The 27,198-nt window shown below is 41.2% G+C and overlaps 1 protein-coding gene across 1 annotated transcript in view; it reads right to left on the bottom strand.

Moving 5' to 3' along the window:
* Positions 1-27,198, bottom strand: part of FAT3 (FAT atypical cadherin 3) — a 362,856-nt gene that overhangs the window by 43,199 nt on the left and 292,459 nt on the right. Inside the window, exons 13-19 of the mRNA XM_075081104.1 lie at positions 26,225-26,458; positions 12,436-12,825; positions 10,192-10,406; positions 9,395-9,532; positions 5,721-5,864; positions 4,968-5,165; positions 1,731-2,529 (exon numbers count right to left, since the gene is read on the bottom strand). Of these exons, the coding sequence (XP_074937205.1) occupies positions 1,731-2,529; positions 4,968-5,165; positions 5,721-5,864; positions 9,395-9,532; positions 10,192-10,406; positions 12,436-12,825; positions 26,225-26,458 (2,118 nt within the window). The remainder of the gene's footprint in view (positions 1-1,730; positions 2,530-4,967; positions 5,166-5,720; positions 5,865-9,394; positions 9,533-10,191; positions 10,407-12,435; positions 12,826-26,224; positions 26,459-27,198) is intronic.

Raw genomic sequence — 27,198 nt, 5'->3', positions numbered from 1 at the left:
TCTTTTCCCACTAACAATTAACAATTCTATGATTCTATGTTCCCATACAGAAATCTTCAAGGCAATAAATGGTCCAGAGGCTAGGGACCACAGATGGTCTGCAAAACCACACTGCCTTTCTGGCACGCATTTTGAGGATTGACATGACAGAAGAATTTGGAAATCACTGTCCCAGTTGAATTTTTGTGCTTCCAGTGCAAACTTGCTGTGCAGGGAGGAAAAGGGAAAGAGCTGCTGGATCAGAACTGTACTGCATTGCAAGGTCCTTTTTCAGGAGCTAAGCTGAGGCATTATGAAGCAGATCCACTTACTATTAGTATCTCAAGGGAATAATACATTATTATTGACTTTAATAAGTAGTGAAATGAAATCATAAACAGTGAAAAGTTTGTCTATCACTATCCCCTGGAGATGAGGATTTGTGATTTCCTAGTACAGAAATGAGACAAAGCTATGACTTAAAGAATATAAAAGTGTTTTGTAGACAGTTCTCCTGCACTAGCTCCTGGACTCATCTTCAGGATATTGCAGCATTGTCCCTCTTAAACCTGTGAAAAATCCTTTGTTTTAGATCCTTTCATGTGTAACAAAACTGCAATTATTTTTATAATAGGTACATCTGTTTGAAACTTATAACGCTATTATTTAAAAAATGGCCAGATAGTCTGCTCTTGAACATACATGAAAATACCTCAGATACAGAATTCTGATATTTTAAAAGAACTGAACTTCTATGGCATTATTATTCATGTGCCGCAGGAAAGAATGATTTCTGGTTAAGTTTTATGCAATTTATGCCTATTTTCATCCCCACTGAAGTAATGGTAAGACGCGAAGCCCTGCTGACTACTGCAGAAACAAAGGTTACTGAGACACATGGCTGCTGAATTCTTGTACTGCTCTGTGTGTGTATGTGTGCATGTGTGCTTAAGATGAGGGAGACTTAGATGTATTGATTTTAGAGCAGCTTTTTTCTCTGCCCTTAAATGAGGTGGAATAAGGAGCAAATAGCCTGGCAAACAAAAGAAAGAGAACTATTATTATAACTGCCTGAGGTTTTATACTCCAAGTGCAGAATCGCAAGGAAGATTGGCTCTCGAGTCTATTTGTTATATATGCCCATGTGAAATCTCTGCCAAAATGTGTAGCAGCCTGAAACCCAACCAAAAACCCACCCTGTCACCTACTGTAGCATTAAAGGTCAGGAATAGTGCTTGCTTGCAGTTATTTAATAAAATACTTCATTGGTTTCCATGCTTCTTCACAAAAATGCGACTGGAAAAGGCCTTTCCACCTGCACTGCTTAGGGCAGGGGTCCTTTTCCTTGGAGACTGCTGGTGCACTGCAGTGGGCACAGCTGTTCTGCTACAGTCACACTCCAGGTTTATACCAGTGGTGACACTGAGAGGGTGGGAAACCACAGCTGTCCCTCTCCTCTCCCTTCCTCTCCCCTTTCTCACCCTCCCCTGGATGCTGGCTGATGGCTCTGATTACGGAGCCTCCAGGAAAGCAGTCTTTGTCGTACAAGGCCAAAGTTCATCAACCTCCATTTACATCAGTAAACACGAACAATTCTTCTTGAGCCTGAGAAATCAATTCCCACAATACATCAGCCAGTCGCACTTTAACGGACTGAATTAAAATGCCTCTTCTCATCTGCATCAGAGGAATAAAACCGATCCTATCCCATAATGTGTAAAGATGGGAGGGGAAGACGGAGCGGTACTCACCATTGCACATGCAGCGCACATTCCTGTAAAAGCGGGGGCACACAAAACTAATTCGTGCCGTGCTATAGGTCATCAGGGAGTGCGAATCAATAGATAGACTTTGCTCACAGTGTTGTTCCTGACAATCCAGTCCAGAGCAATTCTTCTCCAAGATGGCAGAAATACGAATCACATTTTCCAAGTGTCTCCTTGCATTGGTAAGCTTCTGAATCAAATAGGCAGGCTTATAGAAACCACTGTTGTGCATCTGAACTGCAAACAGCATGTCAAGCTGATTGCTGCCTGCCACTGGCTGAATACTGATGATGTGCAGGCTGTCTTGTTTTTGGGAGAGCACAGCATTTCGCAAGGTACGCCTGAACCCGTGCATGTGAAGGCCCACAAAATCTTCTGGGGAAACGTTCTCAAAACGGATGGTGACTGTGTTCTGCAGCATTTCTTGTAGCAATTGCTCAACATGGACCACAACATCGATGAGTACCTGGAAGCGGCCATCACTGACAGAGACATTCAGGACATACTTGCCATTATCAAGCCCTCCAAGGGCAATGATCTTCCCATCATGGCTGTTGACCTTGAACAAACTTTTCTGTTCTGATTTTAGCGTATACGTGAGGACATCGTACACATCCTGATCTGTGGCATGAATTTTCCCAATGACTCCCCCAGGAAAATCATCTTCCATGGTGACAATGAAAATCTCCAGTGGAATGGCAGTAGGTTTGTGAATGCTCTCTTCAATAACCCTCACCTGAATGTAGGTGTGGGAAACCTGCTGAGGCTTACCGGAGTCCTTTGCCTAATGTAATTTAGGAAAAATAAAAAATATAAAACCCAAAATATACCACACATATAACACAGCCAACAACCATTACTTCTTGCTATATATGCTTTCCCAGCATCAGTAATTTTGAAGACGTCTCTAAAGAATTTCCCAAACATATTTGCAAAATATGTATGTAAAGAAACATCTCAGCCATTTCTAGCAGTGGAACTTACAGACTCTTTAGGGAAGCACATATGTCTCATCTAAGTGGATTGCAGAAAGAAATGTGTCAGCAGAACGTTTTATTACTCAAACTGAAGTGTCCCCAGGATCCCACAGCTATCACTTGTTCTCTTTACAACAGAGCCATTTGAATGTGGTGTATTCTGCACCAAATGGAGTTTGGGCTCACTTCTACCCTGGAAAAGAGACTGAAGCCCCGTGAAATGCCAGCATCAGTTTCTGCATTGCTTGATGTGCTCTAAAGTGTTTCAGAACCTGCTTGGTTTGTGTGGATTCACAGTTTTTCTACAGTGCTCTGTATTACTTTACCTGAAGCAGGCAAGAATCATGCTTGAAATAAATAAAATCTATCACCCTCCAAAAATGAAATAGGGTGCTTGTGCTGTTACTAACGATCAGATATGAGAACAGCACTGTACTTGAACAGATGACTGTATGACCCAGAGTATGTATGATAGGATCATTTGCACTTTTTTATAGAGAGTAAAAGAGCAAGTATGACAAAAAACCTATAGGCCATCTTGACAGAAAGGTGTGCAAACTTGAATCAGTGTCCTTTCCTGCACCAAGGAAAATGTTTCATTAAAGTCACTATTAAGATATACTGCTCCACACATTTATTTGCTCCAGAGAAGAATGGAAAACCAAAATACCCTTGGGCAGAGATGTAGCACACATTCAAAGATCTTTGTATTTGGACATGGGGAGGAAAATTTACAAGCTGAAGAAAAAAAAGAGGACATTACTAGGAAAGGATTGGTAACTCTAAGGTACTCTAAAAACCATTCATCCTCACTCCTAAAAGGGCTGGCTGGAGTATTTAAGAAAAGATTTTATGTATATGTGCACATACATAGACACATACATGCACAGGGATTACATCCCATTCCACTTTCCATTTTGACATTACTTTTTAATGAACATAACACAGAGGAGTAACCTGATGGTGGAAAGGAGAAAGCAGCACTCTGGCACATATGAATGGAAAGAAACATTTCTACGGTGTATCCACAACAGAAAACTGTAAAATATGTTTTCACTGCAGATATCCCTAACGAAAATAATATTCAGAGGAATTAGGCCTTCACAATCCAACAGTGTGGCTGTCTGAACATGTTGGTGCACCTCAGATAATGTGGTCTAATATTTCATTTATATGACATACTTGGATATATATAGCTACAGGATGCCACTTAAATTTTATTCTAATGCCCAATTTTAGCTATACTGGAACTTACTGCCCTCAAAGTAGGATATTTTAGGATGAAGGCATGGTAAGAACGAAAGATTAAGTTTTTTAATTTTCCTACAAGCCTCAAAAAATGTGTTGCAGGAATATTAAATAGCAAACTTGCAAAATATTATTTTTACTTGAACTGTCTATTAGCATCAGAGTTTATATTTTTTGAATTACAACTAACTGAGGATGCTACTGCTATGAACAGCATTAAGTGTGCTTGTAAAGGAGCAGACAGGTTGTATTTAGAGAAATCAACCCCGGTAAAGCAAGTGGAGGAAGCCTGCATTTCAGACTTGGATTAGAGGACCATGTCCTGTTTCAGTGAAGAGGTGTAGTACATTCCCTAGACTTGCATATTTACTGAACCCTACTACATTTTCTCTGGCAGGCCTGAGAAACGTGGACAAATTCCTTTTGGATTTATGTTTTTTTGTAGTCAAAATTACCCTGGTTACAAAGTTCCTCAACAATGACTCTATGAGCTGGACTTCTATTGTGTGTCTTATTTTCACATTCTTTAAAAGTTAAGTTGACCTTGGAAATGTGATTTCATGAATTCTTGGTAGGCTTCCAAAAATTTATGATTAAATTTATGACTTAAAAGCAGAAGTGATTTTCCTCCCTAGAACAATATTTTCCTGTCACTTGTTCTGTGGTGTATTTATATGTACATAATGCATTTTTGCTTATTTTCCTCGCTTAGCTACAGAAAAAAAGATTAAAATCTTAAATCATAACGGCCGCTGCTCAGAAAATCCATTTCATGCAGAGGAAATTGGAAGGGTGGCTGGCTACCTATTTATATTTATATGAAATTAAGCTTAAGGACATCAAAGGAAATATACCATATTGTGCACTTGTAAACTGGAATGAGTGGTATTTACTCATAGAATACAGTCAATTAAACCCAACCCATATAAGTAATGTACAGATGACCTAAGACTATGAGGGTTTTTGTTTCCGTGCAGATGCAAAAATCAAGCCATACCTGCACGCAGAGCACATATTCGGTTGCAACCATGTGCTTGAAGATGACTGCAGATCTCAAGACACCGTGAGGGTCCAGCGTAAACTCCTCCTCTTCATTGCCAGTGAGGATGGTGAAGGTAAAAGGAGGGCCATTGTGAAAAGAGTCTTTGTCTGTCACTACCAGCTGCAAAATGCTTGTGCCCACTGGCTTATTTTCCTTTACACATATACACAGCATATAAAGAAAAGGATTAAAATTATATATGTCACAATCCTGAAACACCGCATACTGCTATTGAGAATATTCAACACAATGCTCTTTGCCCAAGACAGCATTTCACAAACAGTGTTTATCTGGCACCTCTTACACTTCATGGACTGGTTGCAGAGATGGAGGTGCCACCACATCTCCAGAGACTGATGAGCTCTGTCTGGTACTGTGTCTGATCAGGACTGACTAACCACTACGACTCACACCCTGAGCAAGGTGCAAAGAAGTGCAAACTCATCCCAGTTCAGACTTTTTGAGGCCAGAGTACAATTTCTGGCACAACAGGGGTGAACAGTAAAATGTGTGACAGATGCTAAGGTTAAAGATCCTCACCAAACAGACCCTTACCGAAGAGTTAAGAAAGATGCACTTATACTTTCCTTTAAATAAGATCACTGGATACATCTTTGGCAGGTAAACCATCAGAAGCTACTTAACTGACACCAAATGCTTTTGTAATTTTAAAGTCAGAGAAGTTTTGGATGTGCAGGGTAAACTTACTTGAATTACAGCTGTATAGTTAGCTGGAGTAAATACAGGGCTATTATCGTTCACGTCAGAAATGTCCACGTTGACCGTCACAGATGAAGACAAAGGAGGGCTGCCGCTGTCTCTTGCCTGGATAATTAATGAATAACCAGATATCTGTAAAAAGGTGAAAACATTAAATCATCATGAAAGCGGGCCTAAATTTTAACTCATGCTCTTTACACCCAATGCACCGCCTAGCATATTCTAAGGAAAGCTGTTTGGCCTCATTGCTTTCCCTGCCCTTAGTATAACATTATCCGGTTTATTGCCACACTGTGTTGCAACTTCTGTTTTATAAGACTACCAAAAAATATAACAGCTTCACTGTATCAAAATAACTGTTAGCGGAAGATGCATTCCTGAAACAAAGGAGCAGACAAAAAATAAACAACGGATGACACCCAAACTCAGTCATTACTACTGTAGCTTACATTTTCATCTCTCCTAGGTGTCAGCTGGGATACGTGACCTGATTCTATTTATCTTATGGTTGGATTCCAGGATATTATATAAATTACTTATTAAAACCAACCTCAGTTTGACACACAGTGTTTCTAACATGATGATGGAGAACAAGGAAAAAGCTAACTGACAGTTGGCTTAAAAACACTGGAAAACATGTGGGACTATTAGGGACAACACAGTCTCTGTAGCAACACAATATTATCCACCATTCAGTAAAAGATATGGGTTTTTTGAGCATACTTGCTTGCAACAGCCACAAACTACTCAGCATGGTGTGGGCAGTTCAGTGCATCACCCATGGGCCCTCTACGCACATATGTGCCCATGCATGAGGTGTGAGTGTATGTGACAATTTGCAAAAGCTCTGTCTATACACAGCTTATGGATGACAGTTTAGTTTTATGAACTGCATCTTTATGTCAGCCTTCTTACGTCTTACAACTGCTCTTCACTGTATATCGCGTCATGCTTCTCATGGAGAGCTGCTGACATGTCTGCCCGTGAATCCTTCTACGGGGGAGCGAGCAAAGGGCCAAATGTGTGCCAGATAAAACACCCCGCTGCAACCCCTTGGTGTGGGGCTGGAAAGAGGAAAAACATGCTCCTGCAGAAGGGAACGATGTAATGTTAAAAGTGCTTTTTTGGGGTCAGAGGAAATCCAAAGCCATTTGGATCTGCAGAGGGACTTGGACAGGATGGATGGATGGGCCAAGGTCAACTGTATGAGGTTTAACAAGGCCAAGTGCTGGGTCCTGCACTTGGGTCACAACAACCCCATGCAGCGCTACAGGCTTGGGGAAGAGTGGCTGGAGAGCTGCTGGGTGGAGAAGGAGCAGGGAGTGTTGGTTCACTGGCTGAACATGAGCCAGCAGTGTGCCCAGGTGGCCAAGAAGGCCAACGGCATCCTGGCTTGTATCAGGAATAGTGTGGCCAGCAGGAGCAGGGATGTGATGGTGCCCCTGTACTCGGCACTGGTGAGGCCGCACCTTGAATCCTGTGTTCAGTTTTGGGCCTCTCAGAACAAGAAGGACATGGAGGTGCTGGAGCATGTCCAGAGAAGGGCAACGAGGCTGGTAAAGGGTCTAGAGAACAAGTCTTATGTAGAGATGTTGAGGGAACTGGTGTTGTTTGGCCTGGAGAAAAGGAGGCTGAGAGGAGACCTTATCACTCTCTACAACTACCTGAAAGGAGGTTGTAGCGAGGCAGGTGTTGGTCTTTTCTCCCGGGTCAATAGCAATAGGATGAGAGGAAATGTCTTCAGGCTGTATCAGGGGAGGTTTAAATTGGATATTAGGAAAAAATTCTTTACTGAAAGAGTGGTCAGGCATTGGAAGAGGTTGCTCAGAGAGGTGGTGGAGTCACCATCTGTGGAGTTATTTAGAAGACGTGTAAACGTGGCACTTCAGGGTATGGTTTAGGAGACATGGTAGTGTTGCGTTGATGGTTGGACTTGATGATCCTAGATGCCTTTTCCAGCCTTAATGATTCTATGATTCTATGATTCTCTTCTATGATTTGAAAAATAAAAGCCATTTGGGTATGAGGGAGGAGTACAGCCTAAGTATATGAAACAAGGGGCCTCTTCTGAGATGACAGACCAAGCTAGAGGAAAAGGTAAGAGTTTTTAGGAGGGGTTGTACAGAAGACAAAGACTGCGATTTGGTAGGATTATAGTGGCAGAGCAGGAGGGAAGAATTCTGAACTATGGGAAGTCAAGAAACTGAGGCAGAGAATGAATCTTTTTTTTTTCCACTTTTGAGGTGTAATTACTACTGCTAGCTAAAATCAAGACTGAGAGTTTTGTGTGGTCTTTCCCAAATTTTGTGCATGCTTGCTTTCATTTCCATGTATCCCAGAATGGTAGGTAGCAAAAGTCAGGGTTTCTACGTGATTATAGCTCTGGAAGTGAGTTTCCTTAAACCAGTGAAACCTGGGAGTCAGCACTGCCTTTGGGGATCTACGGCAGATGGGGCATCATGTATCATTTTCCCTGAAGGGGTCAGAAACGCCTGTGTCTAGGAAATGGGCCAAGGGAGCACAGAAAAAGACAATATCACAGCTTATTTTAACCAAGTAAAACCTGGGAAAATGCAGATCTAACAGCGCTGGCATTAAACATGCACATGCCAATGAGGGTGAATGTGTGTGTCTGAATGCAGATGTACATGAGTACACTTCAGAAACTAAATAAAATCATATTATGAGATTAAGCCAGTGCCAATTAGGAGAAATATATTACAGTAAATTTGTAACGTGCACAGCCATTGTTACTTCCCTGTCCTTGATAGTCTGTGGTGAAGTAATTCTGCCACCAAACATTGACAATTTAGTCCTGCCTTTGTGATAATACAGAAAGGATATTTGCCACTGTTTTAAGCAGTAGCACTGCCTCCAGTAGAGAGCTTTTCCAGCTGAGCCTATATTCTGAGGATAGCAATCAGCTTCCCCAGTTTCATGGATGCGTTTCTCAGAGGCAGAAGGCATGGATTTCTTTGTGTTGCAAGACTTTTGAAGGCATGTAGCACTCTCATGCCCTGCTAGTAGCGCAGGCAACTGCATTTGTTTGTTTTGTTTTTTTTTTTTCCAAAAGCTGCTAATTGCTAGCTATGGCAAAATGGTGATAAATCACCCTGAATGAATAATCTAGTGAGCAAACAAAGCCGCAGAACCTGTTTAATGAAGCACTCTTTCACTTTTGGTACAGCCTGGCCACTTCATAACATCACCTCCCCAGTGACATGTTTTGCATAGCGCTAATTAACGGCTGAGGTCTCAGTTCGGTACTTGGTGCCACGATCTGTAGTGTGTTGTAATCACTCCGTTGCACACACTGCTGCATGTGTGTGCTTGCACACTCAGGAGAGAGGAGGCAGCTCATTAACACAGCCACAGCTGCTGGTGGCACTGCAGAAGAAATCCAGGGCTGCTTTTTTCCCCTGATCTGGCCTCAGCTGCTGTGTTGGTAAAGGATGGGAATGCTAGCAGAGCAGTTGGCTTGTAGATAGGATTGCAAATAGGATTGGAGTGGGAGGAAGTGGAACATTAGAAAGACCTGTTGGAGCATCTTAGGCTGATCTTCGCAGAGTATAAAAGAAACTTCTTCAAAACAAGCTAGCAGCAGAGTTGAGATCAATACACATCGTAAGTTATTGTAAGTTAAGGAGTCCCACATGTCTTACCCTTTCTCTATCCAATTTCTTTTTAACCTTCACGAGTCCCAAAACAGGATCAACTGAAAATTCATTGTCTCGATCCCCATTCACTATGGAAAAATGAATCTGGCCATTGGAAGGACTGTCCAGATCTTCTGCTATCAACTTTTTTGAAAGAAGAGTAAAAATTAGCAAAACAAATATTAAGCCATCTGTATGATACATTAATTGCTCAACACCCCAAAAAGTAAGACTTTATATTCCATCAGACTAGATACACCTCTGCACAGCTCTACAGCATCAAGCTGAGCATCAGGCCAACCAGTTTTTGATAGGGGGCTCCCCTTGGACCTCTTCAAAATTCTAGCCTTAAAATATACACAATATTTTAATCTTAATATTCCATATAACACTTTCTTTCTGGATCCACAAGTTCCAAGATGAGAGTATTGTGAGGTTTGGGTATGGCACACTGCATGCCAGACTACACAAATACTATGTATTTCACTGAAAAGTTGAATTCTGCCTTTCCAATAAAACCCACCTGTTTTTAGGGGGTTCATGGAATGCAGTGCATTAAACACACCACTGCTCTGACAGCATCTCAGGGTTAAAAAGAAACAGTCACTACTACTACTCCTTTCTTTTGAGGGGAAATTGGCAGCAGCCTGGAAAGCAGTAGCAGAGGCAGAGTATTGGCTAGAGAACAGTTTGGGTTATTCAAGATGCAGTAGTTATCATTATTAACCAGTGCAGCAATATTTTATTAAAGGTCATGTGGCAGAGGACTTCATCCCGCCTAAAGGCCGCTCAGCCTCACTCACCATTATCACCGAATCACCGATGGCAGCGTCCTCGCTGATGACTGCACTGTAGACCACCTGGCTGAATTTCGGTGCATTGTCATTAACATCTGTCACATTTACGTTCACAGTCGTAACAGCACTCAGGGCTGGAGTACCTCCATCTTTTGCTTCCACTACTAAGTAGAAATCCTTACACGATTCATAATCCAAAGCTTCAAAAATGGAAATCGCTCCTTTGAAGCAAGGGAGGGAATTTCAACAGCCAGTGAAAAACAAACAATGCTATGGACTAAGGGATCTGACTGTAGTAAACAGTACAGTAGTACAGCATGCTGTTTATTACCATGGCACATATACAATATATGTTGTTCTAACTGTAACATTGCCCAGCCCAGTAAAAATATTTGGTCAGGTTTCTACTGCTGTTGCTTGATTAAAGAATGATGGCAATTGCACTTGGGTTGCCTCTGCAGAAAGGACCTTCACAAGGCATGAAACAATGAATGGTTTCTCATGAAAATAGCTTTTATTATATTGTAGACCCAGAAGTGGGGGTTATATCCATCCATTTCCCTGGGCTTATGCACAGAGGCTGGGAGAACTGGATGCTGACTCTGGAAATCAGCCTTGACAAGTCAACAGAAATTCGCTCCCACGTAATTAACTTCTCATGAATTAAATACAAATGAATGGGGTATGAATTCCTTTGAGAAATCAGATTTCTATCATTTATGGGATTAAAGAGTGAATTCCTCACTCAGCTAGGTTTATAAATTTCGTGTTTCCTCACCATACACCAAAACTAAGATTCTCTGTAACTTGACTCACTTCATGTACCCACATCCCCTCTAGAATATAAATGATTTTTATGCAAGCCCTTCACTTGTTTTCCATCTAACCATAACCTTAACATGGAGGGGGGAGTGGCATGTGGACAGATTACTAGTGAAGCCTTGAAAGAGGTAATACTGGGCATGGCAGGAAAGACTTAAAAGCAAATCCTTATTCTTAACAAGCCAAATCCTTTTCAATATAGACCCAACAGGAGCAGGCATGTACAGGGCTTAAAGGTCATTTAGTCCAACTGCTGCCCAACACAGGTCAGCTAAACCTGATCATTCTTGAAAGTACTCATCTCTAATATTTTCATAAACCTCCAACAACATCAGTTTCATAACCTTCTTCGGAAATGTATTTCAGTACTTAATAATCATTCCAGTTAAGAATTTCTTCTCTTTTAACTGAAATAATCCAAATGCAATGTAAGCCTATTTACAATTTCTTTTCTCATGAGTAGGCATGGAGGACAGTGTATTCCCCTCCTCTTTGTAGGTACCTCTTACAGGCTTGAATACTAACAGCATGTCTTCTCTTTTCCAGCTTAAATAGCCTCCATTCCTTCAGTCTTTCCTGGTAAGCCTCACTTTACAGACATCGGATCATTCTTCTTAATCTCGTCTGGGCTCTCTCCAAATGAATCCTACCTTTCAGCATGACTTGCTGGAAGCAGGAGCCCTGAAGAGAAACTTCCAAGTGGCTAGCAGAGAGTTCCCACTGATAAATGATGTGAAGGACATTATTTTTCAAGCCCTGATCAGGCATGCTACATCAGCACCCGGCTGTCTGGAAACTGAGCTCCTGCCTCTAAACCGATAATAATGGAGCTGTCACACATTAATGAATAATAAATAGTGGGTTTTTTTTTCCCTGTGTGATTAAGCTTCATTATGGGTTTTTATTGATTTATCTCCTTGGCTTCATTGTCAAATGTGAAGTTAAGTATCTCTGTCTAGGCGTATTTATGTTTAAATTTTGTTAGCACTAATCAACATTATGAAGATAAGAGACAACACACAATTATGTTAAGTCCCTTACGTGTAAGGCAGTGGCCTCCACAGAGTGGAGAGAGATTTTCGCACACAGTAATATAAATGACACAATGCATCATTTTGATATTTTCCAGGTTACTGGTTATTACAGCTGCATTCAAACAAGTGTTACCTTCAGCTTTCAAAATCAAGATTGCTTTGCTCTGAAGCTCTGGTGGCAGATTTGTACTGGTCATCCTGAATGTTATGAGAATAAGGGGATCCACTACAGGAAGCACAGAAGAAATTGGTTTTTAACTGTGCAACTAATTCCACATTGACAAGCTCTGAGTCTCTGTTCTTGGAAATTTTTTGGTCCAAGAGCCTTCCCCAAAGCATTTATGTTTTTCTGATGCTTTCATTTTGCATTATAAGTAAGAGCCACTTTACAAACCTGTTTTTGAGTTAATCCGGAACTTCCCTTTCTCATTCCCTGATCTGATGAGGTAGGCAATCTCAGCATTAGTACCAATGTCTTGGCTTGTAGCAAAAACAGAAAGGACCTCAGTGCCAGGTGAGGTGTCTTCAGGTACTGTAACAAGATAATCTCTTCTTTCGAACACAGGGGGGTTGTCATTAATGTCTAGCACCGTAATGGTAACAGTGGCAAACGAGGACAAGGTCAGCACAATGCTCTGATCTGAGGCCTTTACACTGATGTTATAGGAAGACTGAAGCTCTCTATCAAGTGGATGCTCCAAAATAATGATTCCTGATGACCGGTCAACTGAGAAGTAACCATCTGCAGAGTCTGCCAGGGAATAGGTAACCTTTCTGTTCACACCTGAAAGAGAAGCAAATGTGAAAATGATAAAGCGAAATAAAGAAAACAACAACCTCTTCCCATATAATGGAAACCCTAAGCAAAATCTGCTGTCACACTGATCACTTCCAATGGGGGTGGAGCACATGGAGGTAGGAGTGGCTGTGGGTACAGTATGGCTGAAAGTTTGGGAGATCAGGACACGCTCTTCTCACATGTTAAATCCCTGGGGATAAGTTAAGTTCCTTCCCTCATCATGATACTTTTTTTAAAAGATTACTTTGCAGAACTGCTGTGTAATGAAACTTGAAAGCAGAATCCAGATATGGTCCTTGCCCAGAAAAGCTTACAATTGAATTAGATGAGACTGGCAGAATGCTGAAATTGGAAATGTCTCAGAGCACATCTTGAAGGAACAGAAATGTACATAAGGGAAAAATAAACCCATAAAAATACATCAGGTGGCACAGAATGTACTTGCTACCAGTGCTGCCTTGATTCCACTGCTGTGCAGCAAAATATTATCATAAGACGATACCTGTTAGACAAAAGCTGAATCAAGGAACTCCTGCCAGAATACGGACATTTAGAAAGGGAAGTGCCCCACTCCCCCAGTTTGAGAGCAAAAATTGAGTTGTATGAAAGATATCCTGTTTTTCAAGTCCTGCCTGTATTTCCCAATACATAACACCTATCCACTTGGCTGCTGAATAGGCAGATCTATGCTAGGGTTGTTGTCAGTAATAAGGCCTGAGGGGAAGGTACTGACTTGGTTGCTTGCTGCACTACAGTGGGATAGCCATTTCAAATCTAATTAAAACTGAACACAGAAACAACCTAATTCAACTCCCTTGATGCTGGCTGATTTTGTGATTTGGTCCTGGGTGCTTCACTAAGAGGTTATAACTAAAACACAAAGATCCACTAAAATGGAGAGTCTGTTTTTAACATCTCTCACTTGAGCATTTGCTGCCCTTTTTGCTGGAGAACAGACTCTACAAGCCTGACATTAATCAGACGAACAAGAGCTACCAATCCCTTCCAGGCATATTTTGTTAACTTAGAATTTGTGACAGTATTATTCTGCTTTCCAGCAGCAAAGCATTGTAGAAATGTCTGATCAAAAGCAGCACAAATCACAGTTGTTTTCTGCTTGACGTAGCAGCAGTAGAGCATCCACACAAGGGGGAGCTGGGAGACTCTTTCCTCAATCACACGCACATAAAAGCTTGATCAACTACAAAGTCTCAGACCATACTTGGAGAACATTAGGAATTACTATTTGGCCTCTTCAGGGAATAAAGTTTTTATGTTGTGCTTGAGACACCAGAGTACATTCAAACATTCAAATGTCTTCAAAATACGGAAAATTCTAAATGGCAATATTGCAATGAATCGGGTTTTTTTTTTTTTAAAATCACAGCAGGACCTCTCTATTCACCATGGCATCTCAAATGTGAAAAATACAGAGGCCCTCCTTCAGCAAAACAGGCAAGGCAGCCGAGAACGAGACTCTTGTCCTACAGATGAGGAACTCAGCTCAGCCCATGAACTAGTCAGAGACTCTTTCATATGTTGAAACACCTAGACTCTGAATATCCTACAACCTGCTGGAGACCATGCTCACTTCTTCACTTAGCGTCTTTATACGTGCATCCAAATGCTCTGTCAGCTGACAATCAAGCAAACTGACAAATGTGAAAAAGGAGTAAAGTCTGGAAAGTGGAAGGTTTTGAGGGTCTGAATGGCTTGAGGTGTGTCTGCATTTCCAGGGGGGGAGGATCATCTTCTTCTAGAAATCCTCCCTGAACTTCTGCTTACAAAAAGGGACAGACCTGACCAGAGCAATTAATGAGCTGCTAATTACAGCTGATCCCTGGGGATGCTGGAAAGGGGATTTTGCCTGATTCAGAGCATGCAGTTGAACACCCAAACTACACATGAGTTTTAACTGTAAAGCTACTTAGTATTCTGTACAGGCTCTCTTATGTCTGCCAGTTTATACATAGAATTAAATGCTTCTCTGAAGCAGGGACCTTAACACACACCTTCCACGCATATGTGTTTGTGACTGCAGAAGAGCCTTAGTCTGGTCTGGGTTTTTCTCTGGCACAAAAACCCTATTTGATACTCACTGCGCATACCTCGGCACAAGACAGAAGACTCAGATGTCTTCAAAGCACAGATAGACAGAAGGGAGATGGCCTACCCATGGCTTGTGTCTTGAAACACCCCAAAACTTCAGCAAAAGTATCTTGCAAGGGGCAGTGGGGAGAGACAGAATATGGTGCATGTGAAACCACATAGGGTGAGTTTACATACAGGAAGTGATAACTCCAGTGACTGCAATCTGATTGATACATAACCAGACCACTCTCATTGTATTCTACTTCCTAAAGGTGATGTCCATTAATTAACAAAATATAAATAAAGTTTTTGGACAAGTGAGTGCTAGTGATTCTACAGTGGAGAGAGTTCAGATACCGTTTATATTGTTCTGGTTGATAACCCTAATATAAGGGATTTTTAGGCAGAAATTAAGAGAGTCGCTTCTTGAAGGCAAGTGCTTTTATTTTTCCTTCCTGGAAAACAATATAGAAGTTCCGTGGACGTGGGTTATCTTGTACCAGACTGGTTTTATGATTAAAATGGTCTTATTTTTCCCATGGGACCTGGAGGAAAAGCTCTTACAGGTGAAAATGCCATTTTATGCAAGGACGGACAGAAGATCAGGGCAGAGGACCTGAGCTGGGACACTCACAGATACAAACCCTTGGCAGCTTTCACCTGAATGCAGAGGCAGAACAGAAGGAGAAATACAGAGGCAGATCTCAGCTGACTGCTGACCTTCTCCAGTGTATTGTGGGGCTTAATTCTTGCTTCTTGGGAGAAAAATAAATTCAATTAAAAGCTGTGGCAGCACCAGCACTTTCAAGAAAGTGTTGTGTTATATCAATAGTTGTTTCCACTCAGCTTCCTCACCCAAGGCTGGAAACAAAATGGGCATGAAGCAAAGGTGAAGTAGGAAGTTATTTCTACTGAAATTCAGACTGCTTTAGTCCAGGGGCTACCATCTGCTGGTAGCATGAGAGAGAAGCATCTACCAGTGTGTGTCAATGGCATCCCTGCTGTGGAGGCAATGGCTGTGACTATAAAGGAGATATTTTCTGTGGAAAGGAAACAACTGCTCCAACACCATGGTTCCTGCACTGGTAAAGACAGCAATCCTCCCACACTGCTTGCCCACAGCTGTTGGGGGATTAATGCTTGAAAACTGTGTTGTGTCTGTTCACTTACTCACTTAAACTTCTCAGATTTCTAAGGTGCCAATCACAAACATAAGCTATTTGAACATGGAAAGCTTTACAGGAATTACTATTACTATAAAAGGATTGCAGTACACTTTTTTAATAAAGGAATAAGCAAGCACATTTTCTATTTAGACTTGTATTAGCATATGATGGAATATTGCCCTTTGCCAAATCTCTGATATGAAGAGCTTGTACAACATGCAGCTGTCTAGTACCTCAAATGCCATCCTTCACACAGGGTTTTTTCTTGTTTTCTTCTGTATTAAAACAAAGGGGCATGCACTGAGTGTCATGTAATGACATCTTTTATGTCATTACTACTTTAAATAGCACCAGGGAAATAACTTCTCTTTCTAAATCAGGACTATCCAATTCCTCCTTATCTAACTCATAGAATCATAGAACCATTTAGGTTGGAAAGAACATTTAAGATCATCGATTCCAACCATTAACCAAGCACTGCCAAGTCCACCACTAAACCATGTCCCTAAGCATCACATCTACAAGTCTTTTAAATACCTCCAGGGTGGTGACTCAACTACTTCCATGGGCAGCCTGTTCCAATGCTTCACAACCCTTTCAGTGAAAAAAATTTGCCTAACACCCAATCTAACCCCACCCCCGGCACAACTTGAGGCAATTTCCTTTCGTCCTGTTGCTTGTTACTTGGGAGACCGACACCCACCTTGCTACAACCTCCTTTCAGGTAGTTGTAGAGAGCAGTAACGTCTCCCCTCAGCCTCCTTTTCTCCAGGCTAAACAACCCCAGCTCCCTCAGCTGCTCCTCAGAAGACTTGCTCTCTAGACCCTTCACCAGCTTCATTGCCCTCCTTTGGACACGCTCCAGCACCTCAATGTCTTTCTTGTAGTCAGGGGCCCAAAACTGAACACTATGGGACCGATGTGCAGCTCAATCGAAAATGGTGGAGTTTCAACATGGTTTGATCCAGACTAACACCAACTAAAAGGCTGAGCAACAGGCACAATCCCCATACGACAGAGAGTTTCTGCAGTGCGCACTACCTGCCGACTGCATTACACACAAACTAAAATTTACACATATTAAAGACCATTCATAGTGTGTTTCTCTTTTCTATTTTCACCTGCCACCCTGAACTCATTATTCAATGTGTTTCCCCATGTATAGCCAGCCCACTCATTCTTGTTTATCTCTGGAAAATGATGCTTAACTTTGTCATCTGCTCATTTTCATTTTGAAAACCTACAGAAGGAAAAATAATGGCAAGCATTAAAAATAAACAAACAAGAAGTAAAACAGAAAGCTGTCCAGAAAGAGGGTTGTGAAAAAAATTATTTATCAATTAGCAGTGATTTGCAAGCATGGTATCTGATTATTGTGCCTCTGTGTTTCATGGTGTGACTATTAACACCAGCATGTACCTATGGCCTTTCCCAATTACTCAAACTTTAACCTCAACACTAATTACTGGAAGTTAAAAGTCTACAACTTCATTAACAGCAAGCAAGACAAAAGATGAATACTAAACTAGATTATATAACACTGTACTCCATCCTTTTGGGGTGAAAGAGAAAAATTTTGCCAGAAGTACCTTGCTGAACTGTAGAATATACAGCCCCATGGGAAAGACAGTGAATTTTAGAACATAAGCAGAGAAGCTGGCCAAGTTCAATTCACAACACCACTACTGAAACAGGCTTTCACTGCTTTGTCCCTTTTCTGTGGGGAAACGATAGTCTTTACCCCAATGGCCTTTACTCACACCAGTGCTCCAGTGGAGTCATGGTACCATGGGATGAAAGCAGGGCTACAAGGGACAGAGATGAAGAAAACCAACCCCTTACTGAAGGGAAATACTGGACAGAAATGGCAGAAATAAGCTTTTAACAGTATGATACATTCCATGGGTGTCTAAAACCCTGCTTTCTGTTTCAGCGGGGTCGGGTGTTGTCTTTTTTGGTGGGAAGATAAGATCTGGATGGTTGGCTGACTCCCCCTCTCTTTTCTAGCAGAGATTTACATAGACCAGGGTACTGACTTACATGACTTGATATCAATACTTGTTTCCATCAGTGCTCCTGAGTGATTCACTTCCTCATACTGATCAGCCATAAGCTTGATTACTTTTCTGAAGTGGGGGAGGCCATTTCGGATACACTTGATTTAGGGTTACACACTGTATCTGACAACATTGGGCAACGTAGCCTGAAGCAATGGAATGCACATGTAGAGAGAGATATAGATAAAAATATATGCACGTATGTATGTATATATATAAAACCACACAGACACACATACACATATATATATATGTCTCAGTTGATCCAGTTTAAATACAGAGCTTATTCAGTCCACATAATTCAAGAGGTACAATTCCCCTTGTCTAGTTCTTTGCCTCCATGTTGTTAACAATGTCTTGGAAATCTCAAAAAGTAAACAAATTAATAGAAATTGTGGAGTGTAAAGATAGCAGGATTCTTGTGAGGTCATCCAATTTATCCCTGCACAAAGAAAGGATGGATGCAATTTATCTCCAAATACAGGCCTATCCTTTGATCGTGAACTTGCATAACCTCCTTGTATAACATACACCAATGCCTCACTTTTCTTACAACTAAAAATCTTGTTCTGACTTTTTGCTGGGATTGAATAAAAATAATAAAAGATGAGGGGAAAGAAAAGAACAAAGGTTGACTTCCTTCCTCAGAGCTACCTGTCTGATATCTGAAGACTGTTATACTTTATCATCTCAGTTCTCTGTTCCCTCTCAACTGTTTTAATATTTCCTAGTAGCACACATTTTCTAGACCTGTGACCTTTCTTGTAAATCTCCAGGTAGCCCACATCTTCCTGGAAGTGCTGTACCAGAAACTTAAGACAGCCTTTCAGGTCAGGATTTGCCAACACCAAGTAAAGAGAAAGAACTACTTCTGCTTTCCAGCATTACCCTTGTTTACCCATCACATTACAGTATTTGCCTTTTCACACCAGTATGAAAGTGTAAGCATACATTCAGCCTTTGATTCACCATAATATAGCTGCTTCTCTGCAGTTCTGCTGCCCAGTTAGTCATTACCCAGACAATACTGGTGCACTTGGTTATTCTTATCTGAACTCAGGATTTCACATTTTTCTTGATGACTCGCATTGTATTTTTCCATGCCACTTTTCCAACTGTTAAGTCCCACAGCTACAACTTTGACACTATCTAGGGTACTTGCAGCCCCATTCTGCTTTCTGACATCTAGCAATACAGACCTTTCTTATTGCTCCAGTGTAACAGTCATTACAAACTCACCTGATAACACTTTAATGTAGACCATGTTTCCCTAGCTTGCTTATAAAAATATAATGTGGTACAATGTTAAAAACCTCACTAAACCTAAGCCATACCACCCGTAATATTTCTTTCTATATGGCCTCTTTGCATGTTGCAGAAGGAAATGAGATTGGTTTGATGACTTCTGCTTGCTGAAAGCAGACTAGCTCTTAGTCATCGTGATACACATATACTCATTTTAATGGAGGTTGGTGACTAAGTTCCCCTGACTACCTATCTGCAGCTGGTCATATAGACTGATTACTTACAGGATTAGGTCTCCTGAGTGCCTAGGCATGGGAAGCAAAATAAGCAATATGAAGTAGGGCTTGTTTAGGCAGAACCCTAAGCTTTCTATCATAATCCCCAAACACTTTGTTTACCTTCTAACACTAGGTAAGTCTAAACTCCACAGAGCCTGACTACTATTTTCATTTGGCAATATTTCAGGGGCCCAATGTGCTGCACCTCTGTTTTCCTAGAAGTGCTTCTGCCTTTACTAAGAAGGCAAAAGCTGTGTTTTTGCTCCTGAACAACTCACTGGGTCAACTTGGACCTGTAGGTGTCCTCAGGACTGGCCAGCCCACCAGGGGATGTGTGAGCACTGACTTCCCGCTCTCCTTATGGAACAGAAGTCTAACGGTAAGGACATCTTTCCAGGAAGGAGGAGTAGAAGGGTACATTGCCATAGACTATTACTTTTCATTGAATAAGCCCTGGGGAAAAGAGCCCAGAAGCCAATCACCCACCAGGCTGCAGAGCAATGCTCACTCATGTCTTTTGTTTTTTCCCTCTGGCTGGTTCCTGAATCCTTTTTCAAAACAGCTTCAGTGACAATGGAAAGGACCCCCTACTTCAGCTATAACCCCTTATGCATTGCTGTTTTGAATAGCTGCAGAGAAAGGAATTAATAATTCAGGTGCTTCATATCCTGCTTTAGTGCACTAACCCCTGAACTACTTTAAAAGTCAGCGAGGCAAAGATGTGGGTAAAGATATAGGAAGCTCCATTTATGTTTTAAAGAGAATAAGTCATCCTCTGGAAAGTATCTTGTGATATTAATTTTACAGAAATTCAGACAATACCCAGATGTATCATCCAGCTAGTGCTGGCATCATTGCCAAAGTTATCTACCTATTAGCCATTGGATTTTAGTAAATCTGTCCTATTATCTCTCTTATTCTTATTATTCATGTTTCAATCCTTGTTTTCTTCTTTTTCAGTTCCTGAATGCCTCAAAAGTTTCTAGATCCATTTTAAGGGACCTGCCCAACATAAACAAACATGCAAAGTAGAGGTTTGCTGTATACTGGCTTTGCCAGCAAATGCCAAAATCAATATCTACTTCAGCATTTCCAATATTTTCTTTCTTGCCAGTATACATAGTTCAGAGAATTGCTCTTTAATCAAGTTATGACTGTCTTTCACTCCTCTCTGACACTTCTGCAATCTCACCTGGCAGCACTTTACCCTCTCCAAGCCCAGCTGTGTGTGCAACAGGCTCAGTTGCCCTAATTCCTTCAAGAGCAAAGCCCACTGTTGATAAGGTTGAAGTCTGTACTCATTAGTTCTATGCACGTGTTCTAGAAAGTGGTGACCCACTGAACAACATAATGAAGTGATTTTTTTCTGTGCTTTGCTCACCAGCACTTTGATGCCACTTGGTAAAAACAAGTGATAAACCCCAGAGAACTAGCTATGTTCCTCAGTCGTTATTTCTGATAGATATTTAAATTTTATTGTTTTAATGGTTTCTTCCTTTTTCTCATTGGCCCAAGGAGAGGACAAGAAGAAAAAGATGTAATATGCTTGCTTCACTACCCTCCTGCAGGTAGGTACACTCCAGACTGAACTGACTGAAACCTAAAGGAGAAGTTATATTACCATTCTTCCCTAGAAAAGACATTTCTTATTTCCTGTGCACCTGCCTTATGAGTGCACCTGGTAAGGGTTTTGGGTGGGGTGGGTTTTTTTGACAAACCAAGTCTTTATTGAAACATCAAAACTCATTGAGACCAAACCTTGCTGGGAAAGTATCCGTTTTGTCATACATTTCTTTGAAATCCAAGATAAAACTTTCCATCAGAAGCTGAAAGAAAATGGCAATTCTTTCCCCAGTTCAACAGATTTCCGAGCTGCTCCCCAGGCAGACAGAGGGCCTCTGTTTGCTCCCTTGTACTTCTTGGTGGAGAAGGTTGGGGCTAGGGAGCAGAGGTCTCCTAGTGAGAAGGACAAACAGCTTCCTCAGAAGGGCTGAGTCCCTTCTGCTGCTGCTCTTCCACTTTGTGTGAAGAGGTGAATGATGAGTCCCCTACACTGAGAACCAGGCCAATTAGAGACTTGACTGATTTAAACTCCCCACATAAAACACAAATCATAGAATCATAAAATCACAGAATCATTAAGGTTGGAAAAGACCTCTAGGATCATCAAGTCCAACTGTCAATCCAACAATATCATGTCTCCTAAACCATGCCCTGAAATGCCACATCTACATGTCTTTTAAATACCTCCAGGGATGACTCCACCACCTCTCTGGGCAGCCTCTTCCAATGCTTGAATTGGATCTACAACCCCAGTTCCCTCAACCTCTCCTCATAGGACCTGCTCTCCAGACCCTTCACCAGCTTTGTTGCCCTTCTTTGGACACACTCCAGCAACTCAATGCTCTTCTTATACTGAGGGGCCAAAAACTGAACACAGACCATTTTGTGTTTTGCTGTGAGGCTATGAGCCCTGCAGAAGCTGGGACACATCTGTAACTCTGGACATCCTATGCAGAAATGTGAGAAAATGCTTTGAATAGAATAGCACACTGACTATTATTTTCCTAGGTTGCATTACTGAATACTGTTAAATCTGCTGTTAGGTATGGGAAAAATATTTTTCCAAACTACACTTTCTGCAGAAGGTCATATGCCATTAAAAAGCCATCTGGACACAGACCTAGACAACCTGCTGTAGGTGGCTCTGCTTGAGCAGGGTAGTTGGACAAGACAACCTTCCAGAGGTCCCAGCCAACCTCAACCATTCTGTGACTGTGTGACCCCTGCAACATGACACCTCTGTATCCACAAGACCAGGAGACACATTTCCAGCAAGGCCACCAAAAGTATTTCACCTGACTTGTCACCACGCACAACCCTGTGGTCCTCACCTTCAGCCTACAACGAGGGCCCTTCCTGACTCTTTTGCTATTGTGGCCACGTGCCGCAAAAATGGGGCAGGGGAATACAGGAATACATTCCTGCTGGACCGTGAACTGAGACAAATAGAAGGCATGGACAAAACCATGTCAAAGAATAGGGCATCTGGCAAAGGAGGCTGCCTGGCTGGGAAAGTGAGTGGTTGTGGGCTTTTGCTGTTTGGGGTGTGGCTGCTTTTCAAGGAAGAATTGGAACAGCCAGATTTGAGTTTCTGAGAAACTCTATGATTTGGCTAGCCAGACCATAATCTGGGCACCACCTGGCTCCTTGCAGGCTGTATGTCACCACGTCTCCTATGCAATGTACTTGTATGGGCCCTGGGGCTGGAGAAGGGGTGTGGGGGTGAGGGACAGCTGAGGCCAGAGCAGGGAGGTCTGTGAAGTGCAGGGAACTCTTTGCAACCAAATAAAAGCCTACATGCCTTTGTTTTCCTGCACACTGGCTGCATGCAATACAAGGTGCGGGCTCCAAGACAACCTAGTCCATGTAAACAGGTTGGTTGTGTAGTGAGTGGGGGACAACCTGCATGAGTACGTACCAGCCGTGGCTTTGATCATAGCCTAGAAGGCAGCAGTGGCAGGCAAGACAGGGCTGGCTGATAAGGTCCTTCCCATTCTCAGAAAAATTTGAACCTCATCATCATAAACCCAGAAAAAAAATCAATAGGTCAGTGAAATCACTAAACTGACTACAAATGTGGATGGTGTGGAACTGCCAGTGCCCCAGTGGTGATGAAGAGGACTGCAGAAGGACAGATGATGTACTGTTCATATTTAGTACAGTAAGTGCTTTGACATGTCCCTGGTAGCCTATACCATCAATCATCACGAAAACAGGCCTGAGCATGGAGGTCATTCGCAAGGCAAAGTAGCGGCAAGTGGGCAGGATTTAACCATCACTTAAAGCACTGCTGAGCTTAGATTGTGCTGTCATTCATTCCCGTATTCTGTGAGCGAGGCCACAACACTGAATGCATGCAGAAAACACGATCAACACTGGAAATGAGTATGCACCTCCAGTTTAGGTTTGGGCTGCAGGTTTATTTTGAAGTTTATCAATTTTTTAATATCATCCTTGCCACAACGTCCCATGTAGTTTTGCTCAGTGTTACTGCTCTAACATGACTGTAATTCCTTTGAAACAGGGTGATATTCTAGTTGTCTGATGTGTTTGCTCAGATAATTACACCTCAGCATTCACTCCAACTCTTTTTATGCCTTAATTTGAACAGAATGGAGTCATTTGGCACTTTGATTTGAAGACTGTGGGAAGTGGAAAATCCACTGCTCCCTGTGAACTTCTCTAAAGAAACCTGGAAACCCAGCATTTCTCTTTCATTTCTTAGTCTGCACGTTTCCCAGCCTGATGGTGGTGAGTTAGTAGGTAATATTATCTTGTGGAAATATTAAGAATTTCCAGTGGAAGCAGGACAGGAGAAAGAATTGTTTTATATTAAAGTTAATACTATGCCTTAACAAAGGGACCTATGTCTATTTTCTCTCCCTCAGGTGACCACTTAATTTAAGACATCTAGCTACAGGTAGAGGTTATGTGAAATGAACTTGCATGCTACTAGAGTTAAATAGCAAAAGCTATTTTCTTCTGTTGAATACTGTAATGAAAAATCACATCTCTCCTTCAGTGTATCTAACTGGTACAGCTAGTTTCTAAGCATGTATCCAAATTACAAATATATTAAACACCAATTTATGTTCCAGTCCTGAAATTTCCCAGGATATTAGGAGCTCAGGAACTTCAAGAGATATCAAAGGCACAAAGCAGATAACATTATTTTCCTGCTAACTGGAAATTGTCTCAATTATCCAACAGTGTCTGACCATAATATTTTCAGTTTTATGTTTTATTATGCTTAGTTGCTGACCACAAATTGACTTCTCTCAAGTTTTATTTCAATGGCTTCTATACTGATACTCTTATCCTTACAATACATGGCTCTCCAAAGCCCAAAGCAGAACAAGCAAATTCTAAGACAGATCGTAAGATGTTTCCTGAATGTTAAAAATTTATTTGTATGATGATTACTGACTCCACTGATGTTTTCAGGATAACGCTCCACAAAACCTTACAGGAGTATCATAGCCCATCAGGAATATCAATAATACATTTTTCCCTGTGATGGGAACATTACACTACTTGAACTCATTCATTATGCATCCATAGGGAATCAGTGATTTTAGTATGGACTACAGTAATTAATATAAAATCCAATTTTAGAGACCAGAGTCACTGTCATATGATACAATGTCTTGCTTGATTTTCAGGTCTAATCATTAAGGAAGTACATATCCCCTTCTCATTCCTCACATGCATCCCTCCCTTTAACTTATCTAGTTTCAGAAGGAAGATGTAGCAATTAGCTGATGGTTTGGGTTTTGGGTTTTTTTTTATTGCTAACCATCTCATTATGTAAAGTTGGTGCTAGCAGGAACTTTTATTGACAACTTCTTATTCTAATTCTTTCTGTCTCCCCCTCTCCTTGAATGTCTTCTCACCTATGAGAAAAATAGCAATTAAGACAACAGTGGAAAACAAAAACATTGGGTCTTTAGACAGTTAGTACTTTACTACCAATAACTGGCTTTTCACTGCAGGAGAGTGCCATAAATTTTAATTGTGATTTTTCAACCAGGGCATAAAATGCAGCTCTTTACAGGTACATTAATGAATGCCTGCTGCTCCTTTACTGATTCCTGTATACTTATGTTATCAACCTTAGTAACAACTGAGACTTCCAGCATGTACTGTACTTAAAAAAATAAAAGATTTTAACATGAAATAATTTTTCATTCAATGAAAGGTCTGCTTTTTATGTGAAGCTACTCAGGCCACAGTTTTTACAAAACACCTCCAAAACTAGAGGAATAAAAAATAAACTATGGAATTTATTTATTCCAACTGAAGTGAATGAGAGTAAAAAAAAAAAGACCTGATATTCAGCAGGTTTTACCACTGTGTAATGTGAAAAAAACCCTTTAAATATTTATATTTGGGCCCAGATTTCAAGGTTAAGGTCCTCATATAATAAATTATTACACTTTAAAAGAATGCACAGTTAAATAAGTAGAACATTTATAATGTACATTCACAGTGTACAACAATAGTTTTACACTAAGGTAATCAGCTGGAACAAATGGGAGTTACAGCAGTATAAAACCCTAGAAAAGCTGTGATTAATCAGGTATAGGTCCCTATGGCATGTAACTATATTATTTGCATAAATAGAGGCATGGGTATTCAAAGTCATGGCTCAAGAAAAGAGGTGAGACCACTGGAGGAAGAAAGTTAGGATTTACCCCCAAAATCATTTACCCCTAAACACAGCTATCACAGATCAAGACAATAAAAGACTACATGCTTCTGTGGCTGATGCAAGGCTTTTCTGTTTGTAACACCATTATGCCAAGTTCAGCCATGAGCATTTTGATATAAAGAAACAGAAGAAAGAAAAATGGGGAAGATGCAGAAACAAAAGGAGGAAAGAATGAGGAAAGGCAGCAATAGAAGAATTAATCTGTATTGCAATTCGATCCACCCACGGAGTTTTCCTGAACATCAATTACTGTTCACAGCATTACTCACTTACCGACATCAGGATCAGTGGCTTGGACTCTTGTTAACAAAGCTTTAGTGGCTGTATTCTCATAGACACATGTGGTGTAGTGATCAGATGAAAACACTGGTGGATTGTCATTAACATCTTCTAAAATAAGATGGATTTCTGATTGGCAAAACCTGCCACCGCCATCTGTGGCCCGGGCAACCAAGTTGTATGCAGGGATTTTCTCTCGGTCGAGAGGGGCCAAGGATTTCAGCTCACCTAAAATCGATTAAAAGCAGCAGCCGTCATTACTACTGTAGCAACATCACTAATTCTAGATAATGTGAGTATCTCAAAAACATGTATTTCACTGGAACAGGAAAGAGAAAAAAAATCAACCTTGTTTATTCCAATGAATGGGTTAAAAACTCTCAGCAGTGTCACTTCTCACTCCTCTTTACCCAACAAAGCGAGCTGCCAATATGAGTGCAGGGAGAACAAACCACTCATGGTGGCTTTCAATGGCCTACAACTTCACCCGTATGAACACCACACAGAAACTGATGACAGTAGCCATAATGAACTCTAAAATTTTCTAATGATAACATGCAAAAATAACATCAACATCCCCCTCTCTTGTGCCCACAAAGCAATCTCCAACCAGCTCTGAATTCCTGTAGATACCTCTGACATCTAGATTGAAACAAAATTGTTTTCTCACACAGAGACGGGTATCACAATAAACATTAACAGCAACAAAAAGCCAGCTTATTTGGCTTGTGAGAGCTCCACTCATGATCCATTTTCCGCAGCACAGATAAACAACCACCAAACAATGCCACATCAGCAAACAGCCACTACTAGTCAGAAGATAAATTTTGGGTTAATTTTGTAAAGGGTGTAATTTGCAGTTCAGTACAAAATTTGTTCTTGAAGAGGGCAATATTCCCCTTCCACACACTGCATAGACCTCCAAACACCTCCTCTTCCATCAGCAACCCTATGACAATAGTGCGTGC

Source organism: Phalacrocorax aristotelis, chromosome 1 (assembly GCF_949628215.1).
Source record: "Phalacrocorax aristotelis chromosome 1, bGulAri2.1, whole genome shotgun sequence".
In the NCBI taxonomy this organism is placed as follows: domain Eukaryota; kingdom Metazoa; phylum Chordata; class Aves; order Suliformes; family Phalacrocoracidae; genus Phalacrocorax; species Phalacrocorax aristotelis.
This window is presented reverse-complemented; position numbering and strand designations above follow the sequence as displayed.